A 16,231-nucleotide genomic window follows, 5' to 3' on the forward strand; every position below is an offset into this window, starting at 1 on the left:
TCTCAATACTGTGTTAATGTGTAACTAAGTGGACTGGTCATCATGCAATATATGTTATTTAAATACAGGCTCGACCCTCAGTCCACCATAGTCCAGCTCTAGAATCAGCAAAGCATCTGAAGGTAAACAGGAGATCTGTCTTTTTATCTTTTTTCACACCTTTATGACTGATTATCTATGCCTGTGATTAAAGAGTTATCATTAAATGATCCTGACAAAACGTTTGGCTTAGTTGAATTACGCGTTACATTGATAACTGATCCAGACATATTATTGCATCTCAGTTTTGCTCTGGGACTTTGGACTGTAAGTTTTGGCACTATTACATAAACAACTATATATATATATATATATATATATATATATATATATATATACATATAACATGTGCCATCTCGTGTGTGTGTGTGTTTACGTTGCATTTTTTAAGTCACACAATCCTTAAAAATAATTGAAATCTGCTAATTTGTTGCTCAAGAAATATTTTTGTTTTATATCAATGTTGAAAACACTTGTCCTGTTTAATGTTTTTGTGGAGACTACATTTTGAATTTGAATCTGGTATTAAGTGTAACAACAAAAATGGGCAAAAAAAGTCTCAAATTTGTTAATTTTATGACAATTTTCAGATTTGTTTTTTAAAATAGTTAAAACAATTGCTGAAATTCCCCAAATAGTCAAAACTGAAACTACATGCAATTCTTTAGCGTTCACATAAGGAAAATAAATAATATAATTAAATGAAATACAATAATTGCCCATAATGTTGTTACACACAACAGAAAAAATTATGTGGGAAAGCTCTTGTACCTTAATACAGTTTTCTACAGAATTGTATGTGTCTTTTCTGTGACAAAAGCATAAATTTCTTTAAAAAAAAATATATATATATATATATATATATATTATACTCTGCATCATATCTAAGAGCGTTTTGAACTACGATGAAGCTGAACTGGAGCGTAAACAATTGACTCTTTGCTCCTTTATCTGAGTCATGTGTTCTCTGCTCTTTGGTTCATTAGGGTTATTGCCCTCAAATACAGCTCAGTAAAGAGACCTGCTGTAAAGCAGAAACTTGTCAATTTATTCTGTGAAAAATGGGGGTGGAAGAGCAGACATCGATTAGCCAAAGCAAACGGCCTCCTGTTGGTTCTGAAGTGCAAAAAAGTGTTGATATGTCTATTATAATTCCATGTAATATGTGGTAAGCTTTTGTTCGTATTCTCATGTAATAGCAAGTCCATGTCATAATCAAATCAGTTTAATATCCAATAGGCACACCGGAAGGATTTCCCATTTAGATGAACAAGATGTTCCTGACTCTCTTAATAGTTTCCTGCTTTGCAATGGGAACAGCCAATCGAGTGTATGTCCACCCCTTCAACCTCTTTAGCTCTGAAAACATCAACTGTGAGGTTATCCAGAATGAGGAACACAAGCCCATCGAGACTGTCCATCCACTGACTCCTCTTCAGGACAGCACTGAGCCAGACCCACGATCCAGCAGCACCACAGAGAACCTGAAAAACCTCACCCAACGGACTGCTGTGTTAGCAGAACTGCAGAACTCACTCGGCCTACGCATGTACCAGGCACTTAGTCGTACACAGAAGCATGCCAACACACTGCTGTCACCCCTAAATACCTTTGGGGCTTTGGTGACCCTCTACCTGGGAGCATCCAAAAAGACTGCTATTTCCTACCAACAGCTGTTAGGACTCAACCTAGAATCTGAACAAGCAGACTGTGCATACTTCATTGATGGACACACAGTGTTGCGTACGCTCCAGGCCATCAGCGCGCAGGTAGGCCAATCACGAAATGAGCTCAGGACCCTCGTGTGGACTTTCATTAACAGCGACGCTGACCTTTCCAAAGACTTTTTACGTGGAACAAAAGATTTTTCAGATGACTCTTTTGTCCGAGCAGTGGACTTCTCAAAGGCAAAGGAAGCTGAGGTGCAAGTGAACAACTTTATTCAGAAAACATCAGACAGCAAGGTTAAGGACCTGTTTAAGGGTGTTACTCAAAAAACAGACCTGTTGTTTGCTAATTCTGTGCATTTTAAAGGTGGGTGATTCAAAAATTATTCAAAAAATGTAAACGGTGTCATTCTTAGCCTCATTTAATTAAATGAAGAATCTTGAAAGACTTAGTGACATTAAGTATAGTAGGACTAATAGCAATATTTATAGTAATATAGTTAATTTACTATTTATTTTTTATTATTTTAATTTGTTTCTTTTTTTGTGTGTGTGGGGGGGGGGGGCTTATTTTATTGTTATGCACAACAGAAAAAAATGTAGAAAATAAGACTCATGGAGGCCCTCCAAAAAATAAATGAAATAAAATTTCATAAAAATCACCTGCTGTAGGTTGGGATTTTGAAAAACAACAGAAAACAAAAAACAATGTAGGAAATTGACTCATTGAGGCACTTCAAAAATGAAATAAAATAAAATGAAACAAAATAAATAGACCTTTTAAAATCTGTAACTTTTTCCAGGTCACTGGAAAACTGCTTTCCAACCTGAAGCAACCAGTGATCAGAAGTTCTGGACTCATAAGAACTCAAGTGTCGAAGTCCCCTTCATGATGCATAGAGGAAACTACTTGTACTTCAATGATATTGGCAGGAAGTGCTCTATAGTCAAGCTTGGTCTCAGTAAGAGAACCTATATGCTACTAGTGCTGCCTCATGAGGGAGCTAGTCTGCAGGACATTGAGAAGCAGCTCTTAACGGTCATACCTACATGGCATCGAAATCTAAAAGAAACGTGAGTACATGTTTTTTCTGAGAAAGCACACACTGAAAATAGTAAATAAAATGACCTCAAAGACCAATCACAGATTTACTTGTTTGTGTTGCCAGAAATCTGGAACTATCTTTGCCCAAATTCTCCTTGACGGCTGTGACAGACCTGAGATCAGTTCTATCTGAAATGGCAGTGGAAAAATACCTCATGGGCTCCGATGCCAACTTCAGAAGACTGAGCAGCAAGGAGAACTTCACCGTTGATAAGGTAAAATTCTGTTTAGAGCAAACTAAAATCAATTAGGACCAGTCAAATCTGACTATAACCAGTTCTGATCAGCTGTAACAATTATAAATAACTACCTTTATAACCAACATGGTCCACACGGTTCTTTTCATTACTGTAAAACAAATGACAACAGTAACCTCCATATGTCTTACAGGTCCTCAACAAGGTTGTGTTTGAGATGACAGAAGGAGGTTCTGAGGTTCAGAACAGAACTGAAGATGAAACCGTTCCCCATAAAGTCACGGTCAACCGGCCATTCTTCTTTGCTATTGTAGAGGGCAACTCTAATGCAATACTCATGCTCGGCAAAATTGTGAATCCAACAACCTAAAAATCTCTGTTCTGGTGGCAACTTTACATTATATTACAATATAAACGGTGTTTTAATGTTTCAACTAATTCAACTAATAACCATATGTTAAACAATGGATAACATCAAGTCAACCTGTTATATCTTTGCTCAGGCAATCTTTTTAGGGATTTTCTGGACTTGGATGTTTTATATTTGCTAATTCAAAATGTTTAATATAAAGTTTGTTTCTATGCATAACATGGTTACTGAATGAACTGCAATAATTGTAATGATGTATTCATAAGAAATATGTATAAACTCCATTTATGTACTGTTAAAACAAATTAAATTGGAATATTTATGAATAAATATGACTCGGAGGGATGCTCATTTTTAACTAAAATGGCAAAATGATTCTACAAAAATGTAAGAAACCAAAAATCCTGTAAATAAAAACCACCATACAGTATGAAATATAATAAATCATTAAACAACCCACATTTACTTTATCCAGTACGAGGTGCATGTTTAAGGCAAATGAACAATAAACAGTTATTGAGAAAACTGCTATGAAAAGACCTCTAAAATCTCAATTACGCACCAAAAACACACTCTTCCAGTTGAGGGGTCACTGACCTTTCCTAAATGTTCGACAAGGCCATTTTAGTAACAAATTAACTCTCTACACACATCGCACTCACAAACATTTCATACTATCCTGATTTTTTTATTGTTAAATCTTAGTAGTCCCATTCTTACCCAATGAAACACAAACTTCAACACCCATTTTGATATATTACAAAATAAGTATTAAACCTCTTTAGCGTTTGCACTGTTGATGCTATTTGGCAGGGTTCACCAGAGCTAATGTCTGAGAAAAACTATTTCTGACAGATACAACTCCAGTAAAGAACACCCGTGTCGAGTGCATTTTTTTTGCTATATGACAGGACATGAGAGCTTATAGCACTTTATATTTGTTCAATAAGTTTGAACCACAAATTATATGACTTTTTTGGCCATATAATCCCATATAGTTCAACCATAAAAAAAACTTATCAGAGAGTAAATCACATTCTTTTAGTGTGCTGCTCTTGCAGACAAGTCGAGATAGCTGCTATTAGAACAGTTGAAGGATGGCAGAACTTCATAAAACCACTCCTGGAGCAGATACTGAGCCATGTGGCATCATTCGGATCAGTAACCATTTTGGACCCTACTTTTGATCTGGTCCCTCAGGGCCATTCTGGTTTAGGGCCCCGTCTGCTCCGCTGAAGCGAGATCTCTTGCCTCCTGTACCAGTTCCAGCAGAGAAGAGAACATGGTGATGTCGCTTGGCTGAAGACCCATCTTCTGAATCTTGAGTAAAAAAAAAAAGATAAGTATAATGAAGCAAACCTGATATGCACAAATAGGAGAGAAAAGCTAATCGTTCATCAAGAACCATGTTCATACCTGTTCTCCAAGATACTCCACATCCAGTGCCAGCTGCAGGCGGATCTTACTGTCATCTGATGGCCCTGCATTGATGCCTACGGTGCTGGAGGTGGTTGTTTTCCTAGCCTGTTTCAACCTTTTTAGACTTTCCTCCATCTTCCTCACTGAGCTCAGCACATCCGATATAGTCTCAAAATATCTATTAAACAGAGGTCATTTTTAAACAAAATGTTCTTCAATCTAAATTTAATAAACTAGTTTACCTAGACATTTCTGAATCATAAAAGTTCCTCTCTGCTGTACCTATGGGTGCAGTCTGAGAGTGTGATCTGGAGCCACTCCTGGATGATGGAGTCTTTCACCACATTTTTGGAGTCGGTGACCAGCTGATGGAGTGGCTGAAGTGCGTTCTCCATATAGGCTGAGGCTCTGGTGGGCACTTCCTATTAATGAGAGAGCAACTAAAGTTCAGGCCAAAGCACTGAGCATCTTCTTGTAGAGGAAAATGTAAACTTGCAAAGTTTGCAAACTGGCACTTTTAGGTTTTTGAAGTTTGTAACAGAAGGAGGACTCTTTCACATTATGACATACATCCAAGTGAGTTGGTTCTATTCAGCAGTTGTTGATCGGGTTATTCCTTCCCACTGTTAATAAATTCTGTTTAAAATGGATAGAGTCATCAAATAGCTAACTAAGTAAATATTGTATGGGAAGTCAATAAAATAATTTATAAACATTTCAAAACAAATCAATCAATCTTCCCAGCCTGTCTCAGATCTTGACTCACTGATTCTTTCTGCACGACTTTTAAATATTACATGGGCATATAACTCGACCTTGTTAGTCCTTCGATAAAGTCGTGGGACTTCCGAAGCGTTTTTCAGGAAACGAACGCTCCTTTCTGTTAGATGCTGAGTCATTCTGCTGTTCAGTGTAGGGATACAGCTGGACAGGGACACGCTGGAATCTTGCAAGGCTTCTGGAGCACCAAACAGAAAAGAAACTTATTACTTGGGAACATTAGAAATGGCATCAGAATCTTACAACATCAGAAATGGCTTCAAACTCCATAACAAACCTGAAACAACAGCAAAGTTTTTGAACCCAATACTCTCCAATTTGGCCTTGATCATCTCTGAGATATCTGGAATCTGGGAACAGAGTAAAAGCATTTCTCACTCGATCCAAATGAGATCAAAATTAGACTGTGAAATAAAAATCAGAATTACCTGTCCTTGTAATTTATCAACATCAGCTGCAATGAAGACGAGCTTCTTGGTAGACAAAACAGTGGGGCCGCCAGTTTCACTGTCTGCATCCTGTGATGTGCGGCTGGATGTGGAGGAGGCGGAGCTTGGGAGCGGTCTTACCGAATCTTTGCTAGTCTCTGGAGGAGGTGATTTTGTTAGGACCTGCGAGACGAAAAAGAAAGACATGAATAACAATCCTATTATAATTCATGTAATTTACACCAGGAATGCTTTACCTCTGTAAGAAAGGTGGCGTATCTGGAAATCAGCTGCAGCGTTAGTTTCCAAAATCGATGAGCAAGTGATGGCAGGTACACCTGGTCTGCCCAGCACCTGCAAACACAGCTCCACAACACCTCCGTCACCTGCAGGTGGTAGCTGCTGCCTGCTGAGTTTACAAATTCAAAAAGCAGACTGGATGTCAGTGGTGATCATTTACTCATGCTCTTATAAAATTGAGAGCTATATTTATCATAAAAAGCAAACAACAACAGGTCAACAGATGCACAGAGAAGGTAATACAATACCACACGTTTTATGTTCATGTGCATTAATTTTTACATGAACCCAAATACACTCACTGACCTGGAGCTGCCTCTAATCCATCAGAAATTGCATTTTCTAGACTTCCAGCATTCTCCTTGAACCTTAAAAACATGCCCAAGCCCGAAAGTCAAGAGACACAAAGACTTCAAAGTGGCTTCTGCTACATAGCAGTTACACTGATTCTTAATGAAGTTTTCAATGACTTCAAACTTATTACATAATATATAATTATATGATATACGGCACAGGATATGCAAAGATGTTGGACTTTTTTGTTTTGATAAATACTAATTCTGTATTAAGCAGAACATTAAACAGCTGATTTGTGATCTGAGAGGTCAGACTGGTAATGGAGAATCCATTACACAGCTCCATTATTGGCTGTATGTGACTTCCATGTGGGCTGATGCACAGGAAGTATGAGAGAACGAAAATACATGTACTCAAACTTTTAGCATTCTTTTAGTCCATTAAAATCAGAGAACTTTTACACTTGGTATTTTAGTTGTAACAATTAACAAACATATTAAACTGGGTCATATGATGCGATTTCAAGTTTTCCTTTGTCTTTGGAGTGTTACAAGCTGTTCGTGCATGTATAAGATTCATAAAGTTGCAAAGACCAAAGTCTCAAACCCAAAGAAATATTCTTTATAAAAGTTAATACTCGTCCACGCCTTCCTAAAACACCTCATTTAAACATGCCCCCACATAACTACATCACTGTGTTGGAAGATTTGCATAACACCGCCCAAAAGTTTACACAAAGAAAGAAGGCGTAACTTTTATTCTCCCTGTAGTATTAGCCGGGTTTCCATCCAAAATTGCAAATTTAACTTATGCGCAAAATAGGAATATCGCATAAAACATTTGTGAACAAGCACCGTTTCCATCCAACGAGTCAAAAGCCCTATTCGGATGGTAATTGTTTCTCAGGGGGACGTAAGTGTTTTTCACCATTTACAGGGGGTAGTTGGTGATTTTAATGCCGTCTGAATCCAGGATGTTAGTGTTTTTCTCTCACCACCCCCGTAAAAATCCAATGGCCAAATTACCTACTGTTTTTTGACAAACACCAAGGTCTTGTGGTAATTTAATTGCCGTCCGAATCCACATCTCTGAGTTTACGAGAAGAAATCGATTCAAAATTCAGTGTATAAACCCTTTTTGGCTTTCAATTGTAACCAGTGGATTTGAAATATAAACGTGATAGTTGTATAAAAAATTAAATCGATAGGTTAATAAATCATGGATTTGCTAGTTTTGTCTGCAACATTAGCTACCTCATCTCCAGTGAAGGGCTTCTGCACAAAAAAAAAAGAAACGCCTTGCATTCACACACAGCGTAATGAAGTGAGTGGAACCCGAACCCGACCCGTGTCCGAGGCACTCGTAGAAGTTTTGGACCCGAGCCCGCTCGGGTTTTTGGATCCAAGTGGACCTGTGAAGACCTCTAATCTGCTCCACCACAGCGAGTGAGAGAAGAAAAGCATGTAAACATTAGAAATGGGTCTTTATTATGGCAGCAGCAGGTATGCAATACAATTTTAAAATGTGTATAATAAACGGATATATATCGCATATAATTATATACAACTATAGTGCGTATTTTCCTATTTTTAAACAGGAGATTTAAATAATCAAATACTAATTAGGATTATACATTATAAAATATGCTTGGAATAATAAGAATACATTTCGCGTATCTTGTCAGTGTGTGCAATTGCTTGGCCATTTTTAGTTGATAAATAGGAAAGTGGGTTCAAGCGTCAGCAGAAGGCAGTGTAATGAAATAGTCTTTAAGAGAAGCAGTCTATCAGCGGAAGTTTAAAATCAGCTCCTAAGTGTATTTACTTGTCTCAGTGTTTAGCGCATTTGCCGTTGCTAGGAAACGCTTATTTTTGCTTACTGTGTTGAGAGGTGCTGAAATCGCGTTTGGTCTCGTACTGTATCGCGTATCTTGTCAGTGTGTGCACTTGCTTGGCCATTTTTAGTTGATAAACAGGAAAGTGGGTCCAGCTGAATTGAAATGGTGATTTGTTGGATTGGTATAAAAAAAGGTTATTATACCGCGGCAGTCGTCGTGTGAAGGCCTCTTAGTGTGAAGACCGAAGAGTGTAAGGACCATCAACTCTACCGTGCGACTCCACCGGGCAGGGACACCGGCAAGGGATAGAAGTATCGCTTTTTATTTTAGTTTTTTCATTTATATGTTTATTATTGAAATGTTGTTATATGCATGTCAATTTTATTTCATTTCTTTATTTTCTTAAATATGTGGGTATATAGTAATTATAGAGTTGTAACTTTTAGTTTTAGTTACTTTTTCTTATTTGTAAGTCACTTTGGACAAAAGCGTCTGCTAAATGACAAAAAGTAAAAGTAAGTAAAGTAAGTATTTTTAAATACATTTTCCACAATAATAAGAATAAATTTGTAAATAAAATTCACAGAACTCGCTCCTCCACTGTGAATAAATCGCCATCGGAATCCATGAGTTTTATCACTGAGGTGATATGTAAATTTATTGTTACAGACGTCCATATGAGAAACAATTACCGTCTCAACCGTGCTAAAGAGAAAAAAAATACTTACAGGTAAACTGGTACTAAATAGCCTATGCACCTTTTTCTTCAACGCGGAAGTAAATAACTAGGAGAATAACAACGTGCAGTAAACGGTAAAACTGTTTGCACTACAAACTAGTGTGACCATAATTAAGATAATACATTAAAATAATCTAATAAGACACACCAATTTTCAATATTAAGCAGCAAACGAACTGTTTTGTACAGCTAAAAACAGCTGGACACGGATGAGACCAGAAGCCAGACCCATAGAATTTACAAATTATGCCCATTTTTACAGCTAGAAAAAGGTGGATAGAAAAATAGGTTAAGCTACTGAATATAATAATTTCCATATATGAAAAATTACTTGCTCCTCAGAGCGAGCAGACGAAACACAATAAATGCTGTCATTGCTTTCGGAGGTGAATGCTGCTGTTTGGGAACACAGTCGACCAAAACAACATTTCAGATGCTGTGGAACGAGATCAGTCCGCTGCTAGTCAAGTTATCCCATCTCATAGAGCAAAGACTTGGAGGAATTTATTTGCAAAATGCATTTCCATCTCCCATTATTCGCATTGCCCCTTTTTCGCACAAGTCAAAAACCACTTCAAGCGAGCGTAAAAACATTTTTGCAAATTAAGGGATTTTTATCCGAAATTTGGCATTGCTCATGCTATACTTCAAAATACGCATTAAAACAGGGTGATGGAAACCCAGCTACTGTTGCTGCCACCGCCATGTCGTGGAGGTGCTGTGTGTTTCCATATATGGTAAGGGACGTAACATTTCCATCACACGCTTGAGATATTCAGCCAATCACTACACACTGGATAGCTGGCCAATCAGAGTTTTTCAGAATAATGAGTTTTGTAAAAATGGAAGCGTTTCAGAAAGGCGGGGCAGAGAGGAACAACAATAATGTACGGTATGTGGAAAATAATGTTTTTTGAACCTTAAAGCACGTAAACACATAGCATTACACCAAATACACAAAATAAAGTTATTTTTAGCATCATCATATGACCCCTTTAAGATGTCTTAAAGTGTTCAATAACTACAGAAAATATCAAACATAGGCTGGTTTCAAATCCAGTATGCTAAACAATTAAACAAACAACACAAGAGCTACTGAATTTCACCACAAGACCTTAATTCCAAGAAAAAGCAAACACATTTTACAGGCTTAACTGGCTTAAACAAACTAAGATAGCAGTGGACTTTATAACCAGCAAATAGTGTTCAAACATCACAGAGCAAAGATAGTCCAGACTAAAACACAGATCGATTCATATCCAGGGCGATTATCTCTCAATAAATATATTGAACAAAGAACAGAATCCAAGCTGCACATGAAATTCCAAATAAATGATGAAAAAAAACTATTTGAATCACTTCCAACACACACAGGGTCTGTTTACAGGAAGCAGGTTACAAACAACCCCTTAAAGGAATCTCTTTCTCTGTACTTTTTGGTGGGGGATTGACTGTTTAATCTCAATATATACTATATCATAGTGTAGGAAACAAATGGGTCACACAGAATTTCCAGGTTGTACTGACCTAAAAAACAGCTCATGAACAGATAAAGCACTGGAATCGTACAGCTGTGACTGGATTCCTCATACTCCTCATACTCACCGCAGCTGGAAGTACACTGGCAGGTTCCATTTGTTGTGGAAGCTCTGGTAGCACGGATGTGCTCGCAGCCTCTTCACACTTGCCTGGGAACCACACTGCCTCTCAAACTTACGCACAAAGTCCATGCTGACAGTGTATCTCTGCATAACAGAACACAGAAACAAGGAAAACCACTTAATGAAATGTACATTCCCACTGTAAAAAGTGATTTAATTTAAAGAATACAACAAAAAGTTAAAAATGCTACTGCATGTTTTCACTTTGCTTACCTCATAAAATGCATCTGGGTTTCCAGGATTGAAAAGGGAAGGGACTCTTTCCTCAACACCTTTAATGATCTCAGGCCAAACGGAGTTCACCAGGAAGTCATATCCTGGAACAATGTCGGCTTTATCGCTGGGCATACAAAAGTGTAAACTCATTAAAATGTATTGTGTGTAATATGACAGCAATGGCACAATGTAGTAAACATTCACTTTTAGTGGCAGACATACCTAGAGATTGCTCCACCAGTCACCTCTCGCAGCAGTCGACAATGGTGAGGCACAAACTCCAACAGCTTTGAGTACATCATCTTAAGACCATTAGGGTTCGACTTGACAAGCTGTTCAACTATAACCTGACAAAAAAAAAAAAAAAAAGGAAATCTACATTCAGATGGAGAAGACAGATAACATGTCCATGAATTTTGTATCTGTATGCTTGAATCTCATTAGGCAAAACTCACAACATTGTCAGTAATGACAGATATGCAAATTACCTCATCCATGTATGGTTTGACTAAGACCTGTCCGACCAGTGCCTCTGCATCCCTGGTCTTATCAATGGTAGCATATGTCCTGAGGCAATGCCGCACAATATCTATATTTGACGTCTGCAAGCCTTGGATCAATAAGCCTTCCAGAGACTGCTGAAGCATAGCAGTGATACCTGCTATTCTCTGGAACACAAAACAAATCCCACACAAAATCGTTAAGTAGATGTACGCTATATGGACAAAAGTATTGGGACACCTGACCATCACACCAACAGGGACATGGAGTTGGCCCTACTTTGGAGCTATAACAGCTCTTCTGGGAAGGCTTTCAACAAGATTTGGGAGTGTTTTTGTAGGAATTTTTGCCCATTCATCCAATAGAGCACTTGTGAGCTCAGGCACTGATGCTGGACAACAAGGCCTGGCTCGCAATTTCCATTCCAGTTCATCCCAAAGGTGTTTGATAGGGTTGAGGTCAGAGATCTGTGCGGGTCAGTCAAGTTCTTCCACACCAAACTCAGTGGCGGCATTTACACCACTCTATCCGACATTTGCATACATTTAGTCATTTGGCAGACGCTTTTATCCAAAGCTAATGAGCACACTCCCTCTTTGAACTGCTGCCGTCTGGTCGACGCTACAGAGCTCTGAGCACCAGAACGGCCAAGCATAGGAACAGTTTGCTCCCTCAGGCAATCCATCTCATGAAAACTTGACAATAATTGTGGAACACACAACACTATTATGCACTTATACTTATCTAACACACATACTTAGTTTACATTTCGAATTTGCACATAATATACATACAAAACTGTCTATTGTATTACACCTGTACATACAACTGTCAATTTGTATATTGTTATTCCCTATTTACTTACTTTTGTTCTGTCACTGTCATTCTGTTGCACTGCAGAAGCTTCTGTCACGAAAACAAATTCCTCGTACGTGTAAACATACCTGCAATAAAGCTCATTCTGATTCTGATTTTATTGTACTTGGTGATGTGAGGCTTGCATGAGCTGCTCAGCCATAGAAAATGCAGACTGCATGGCTTGGTGCTTTATTTTATGCTGCGTTCCAGACAAATCTAAATTCAGATTTTTCTCACCTCCTATTTGGAAATAACGTCTAGAACGCTGCTTGAAGTCGGATATCCGACCTATGAACTCGGGGCAGATCAATCAACCCTGACTTCAGCGAGACGCGTAATTTGACATCACTGCATCTAATGAGCACAGTGTGAAGCTACTCGTATCAAACTTAAAAACATTACACATTAAGTTTATAATATGATACCTGAATTTATTCTTATTGTCTGTTGTTTTCAAAATGAATGGCAGCATTTTATGTTACTTTTTTTCTGCTTTTGCCATAATTGACAAAATCATGAGGTCAATATGATAACATGACGTGTGATTGACTCAAACTCACTGAGGTTTGAAGTGGGACATTTCAACTTGGATGTTCCCACTTCCGACCTCGTCTGGAACACGGCATTACACACCTGTGGAAACGGGTCTGATAAAAACACCAGAAATCCATAATTAAGAGGTATGTCCTAACACTTTTGTCCATATAGTGTAAATACATTCTCTTACCCCAGCTAAAATAAACATAATGGGTTATTTTAAGACTGGGAGCTCACCGGTCGGACTTTATCAAGCAATGGCATTCCTTTGCTCTGGACTGCATGAAACTGTAACTGGTTGAACTCGGTGGCAATCCGCTCTAGAATCTGACCTGCCAGAAGAGGACTTAAAAACAAGGAACAAGCTGTTCATTTGCTGTTGAATTCAAATGCAAAGTAAAATGAAAATAGTACATGATCTAAAATCCTTTCCTTAAGCCATGAGTCATATTTCAAAAGAAGAAGCTGCAATATACACTACTTTACCATTTGGGGTTAGTAAGATTTTTACTTTTTTATATTTTTTAATAGTGATAAATATTTTTATTGAGAAAGGAGTCATGTGACACTGAATACTGGAGTAATGACTGCTAAAAATTCAGCTTTGCCATCACAGGAATAAATTACATTTAAAAATATTCAAACAGAAAACAATTATTTTAAATTGTAATAATATTTCACAATAGTACTGATTTTATCAAATATATGTAGCCTTGGTAAGCATAAGAGATTTATTTAAAAAAAAAAACATATCAACAGCTCCTAAATTTGAACAGTAGTGTATTTGTCTCATCTACTTCTTGTCTCTTTAACTACTTCACATACCTGCTTGTCTCAAGTGATGTTGTATCTTTGGTGTTTTGGTGAAGAATTTTCTCAATCTTCTCCACTGATCTCACAACTTGGATAAGTCTTAACACACAGAGCTACAAAAGACACAATGTTGGACAATAGTTGCATAGTTTTAACATAGTATTCTAATTTTTAGCATTATAACTTACCTTCTTTTTTTGAATATCATCTTGCTTGGATAGCTGGGTGTCTATAGCTTCAATAACTTCATTCACAGAGGATCTCAAACTCTGTACATGAGAGGAAGATACTTAGATAATGACTAAAATATGGCCAATTCAAATGTATTCACTGATGTGTTAAGCACTTACCAGCACCTCTTCACGTAACTGGCCAAGAGGGACAGAGAGCTGATTAAGGGCTTTATCCATTCCAACCTAAAACACAGATACAAACAATAAGCCTACAAAGCAAGTGACAAAAATCATGATGCTCTAGAAAAAAAACATAAGCACACAGTCTTTGGAGGCACACCAATTTCTACTGAAAATGCTAAAAACGCACAGACTCACGAGATTTGTGGACAGGTTAACAAAATCTGCATAGTCTTTATTGATAAGCTCGACCATGGCTGTTTTGAGAAGTCTGTAATATTGCTCCAGATCTTCACGCATCTCCTCCAGCTGGACACGCTTTCTGCAATCAGCAACAAATTTGTCCACGTCGAAGTCATCCTGCATGGAAATGTACAAATATTTAATATCAAAATACCCCGAGACAGATAGGTGTCAAATAATGTCAAGCACACTAAGAAACTGAAAACAGTCAGGGATGCTTGTAAAGAGAATATTAAAAACATCCTTACAAACAGTCTGAGCTTCCATTAACACTATGTCCTGTTTTGGGGCTGAGAGACCCCACGGCCATTTAAAATACATTTTAAAGGTATCAAGCGGACATTTCATAATCACATGATAACTGATTATGAACATCATTTCAATTTGATTACATTTTCCAATTGTCTTCCATGTAAAATATTATATTGTGTATTTCTGATGGTCTTTTGAGACCCTAAATGATACGGTTTACTGGTTGAGAAAGCTCACTCATCTTATGACTTGCGTTTTTTTATTATTATTTATTTATCAACAGCTTGATTTGATTGGTTAAAAAAAAAAACTACACTGAAGTCAGTCACATTTTTAGAGCATGGATTTGTGATGGTTAAAACTTCATGTAATAGTTCATATGAACATATTAAAAGCACATGAAAGGAACTATAGATTGATTTTCTAATTACTAGTTTCATTTGTAAGTGTAAGTCACATTATTGGGGTCTCGGTCCCAAACATAACGTCAGTAGAGACACCGTTAAAAACACTTGCTCAGGCAGTACTTAAAATATAAATAAAACACACAAACTAAACATAAACAAGTTAGTTACTGCACAGCTGAATACAGCTCTCCTTCCAGTTGATTATATTACTAATAGCTCACTCACCTTCATAAATTCGTCTTTGTCGAAACACAAAGAATCGGGTCCCTTTGGTAAGGTCATCATTCTTTTAGGACGGGCCACAAACAAAATAACCTGCAAATGTATTTGTTTAAACGTGAAGATTATTTGCTACATTTCGTTCAAATGACAGAGTAATCGATTCAACTTCCGCAAACATGGCACACGCTAACGAGAGGGTGGAAAATACAAAACCCTACAGTTTCCGACAGAGACAATCTGGGAATAGCCCCATTGGCTACCAGTGGTACTGCAGCGACATTACTACACAAACAGTGATGACAACTCATTTAATGACTAATTATTCCCAGCTAAGTGAAGACAAGTATTTTATGCTACGAATAACACATCCCTCTTATGTAACTGGTGTTATGATACAATAAAAACCAGAGTGGAAAATTACTAGTGGTTCAAAAAGACTAGAAAGCTGCAAGCACTAAAGTAACATAATTTAATGTTTTTACTGTCAATATTTCAATCTTATATTATCTTTGCTTCGTTTTTCTAAAAAAAAATTAAAAAAATTGACATACAATTTTATGATACAAATGTGAATATGAAAAATGTCTCGTTTGATGCTATTGTATATTTAAACTGGAAAATATTAATATGATAAGCAGTGCTGGGAAGGTTACTTTGGAAATGTATAGTAGTGTAACTATTTCAATTACCTTTGATTATTTGATTACTTTTCTTAAATTTCCAACAGATGTTTTCAATGTCACTCCGGGTTAACCTTACAGTAGTATTCAACACTGAATACTGTCAGACTTTCAAAATCCTTCATTACTTGAATTAAGATTATAAAAACTTTAATTTAAACCACAGACACCACAAAATTAGACTTTAGCACCTATTTTTATTTTGAAATCGCTCTGAGGTTAAATACAGATTTAAAATCATAGCAAGAAATGTTTTAATAAGCTAGCTATAATACTGTTATTGAAATCATATATTTGCAAAGTTATGATA

General features: G+C 37.1%; 2 protein-coding genes across 3 annotated transcripts; one reads left to right on the forward strand and one right to left on the reverse strand.

The window, feature by feature from the left end:
• Positions 1–68: 68 nt before the first annotated feature.
• On the forward strand, positions 69–3,378 carry LOC306882503 (angiotensinogen-like; the record flags this gene model as incomplete). Its single annotated transcript, XM_079437165.1, has 5 exons — positions 69–122; positions 1,279–2,073; positions 2,510–2,780; positions 2,876–3,026; positions 3,202–3,378. The coding sequence occupies exons 2-5, from the start codon at positions 1,305–1,307 to the stop codon at positions 3,376–3,378; spliced, it is 1,368 nt and encodes a 455-aa protein (XP_079293291.1). The 5' UTR covers positions 69–122; positions 1,279–1,304.
• A 497-nt stretch (positions 3,379–3,875) lies between these two features.
• LOC306882501 (conserved oligomeric Golgi complex subunit 2-like) lies at positions 3,876–15,440 on the reverse strand. 2 transcript variants are annotated; one of them, XM_079437162.1, is made up of 18 exons: positions 15,245–15,440; positions 14,316–14,477; positions 14,115–14,180; positions 13,953–14,033; positions 13,777–13,877; positions 13,189–13,297; positions 11,544–11,723; positions 11,278–11,402; positions 11,053–11,179; positions 10,784–10,923; positions 6,612–6,673; positions 6,263–6,411; positions 6,006–6,188; positions 5,855–5,927; positions 5,613–5,755; positions 5,080–5,219; positions 4,795–4,975; positions 3,876–4,698 (listed from the first exon to the last, which is right to left on the reverse strand). In XM_079437162.1, the coding sequence occupies exons 1-18, from the start codon at positions 15,302–15,304 to the stop codon at positions 4,591–4,593; spliced, it is 2,190 nt and encodes a 729-aa protein (XP_079293288.1). In that variant the 5' UTR covers positions 15,305–15,440; the 3' UTR covers positions 3,876–4,590. The 2 variants fall into 2 exon arrangements, with proteins under 2 accessions (XP_079293288.1, XP_079293287.1); XM_079437161.1 differs by having other exon boundaries at positions 6,263–6,414.
• Between the last annotated feature and the right edge of the window lie 791 nt (positions 15,441–16,231).

The sequence above is a fragment of the Barbus barbus genome (genome assembly GCF_936440315.1).
Source record: "Barbus barbus genome assembly, chromosome: 16".
NCBI classification, from domain to species: domain Eukaryota; kingdom Metazoa; phylum Chordata; class Actinopteri; order Cypriniformes; family Cyprinidae; genus Barbus; species Barbus barbus.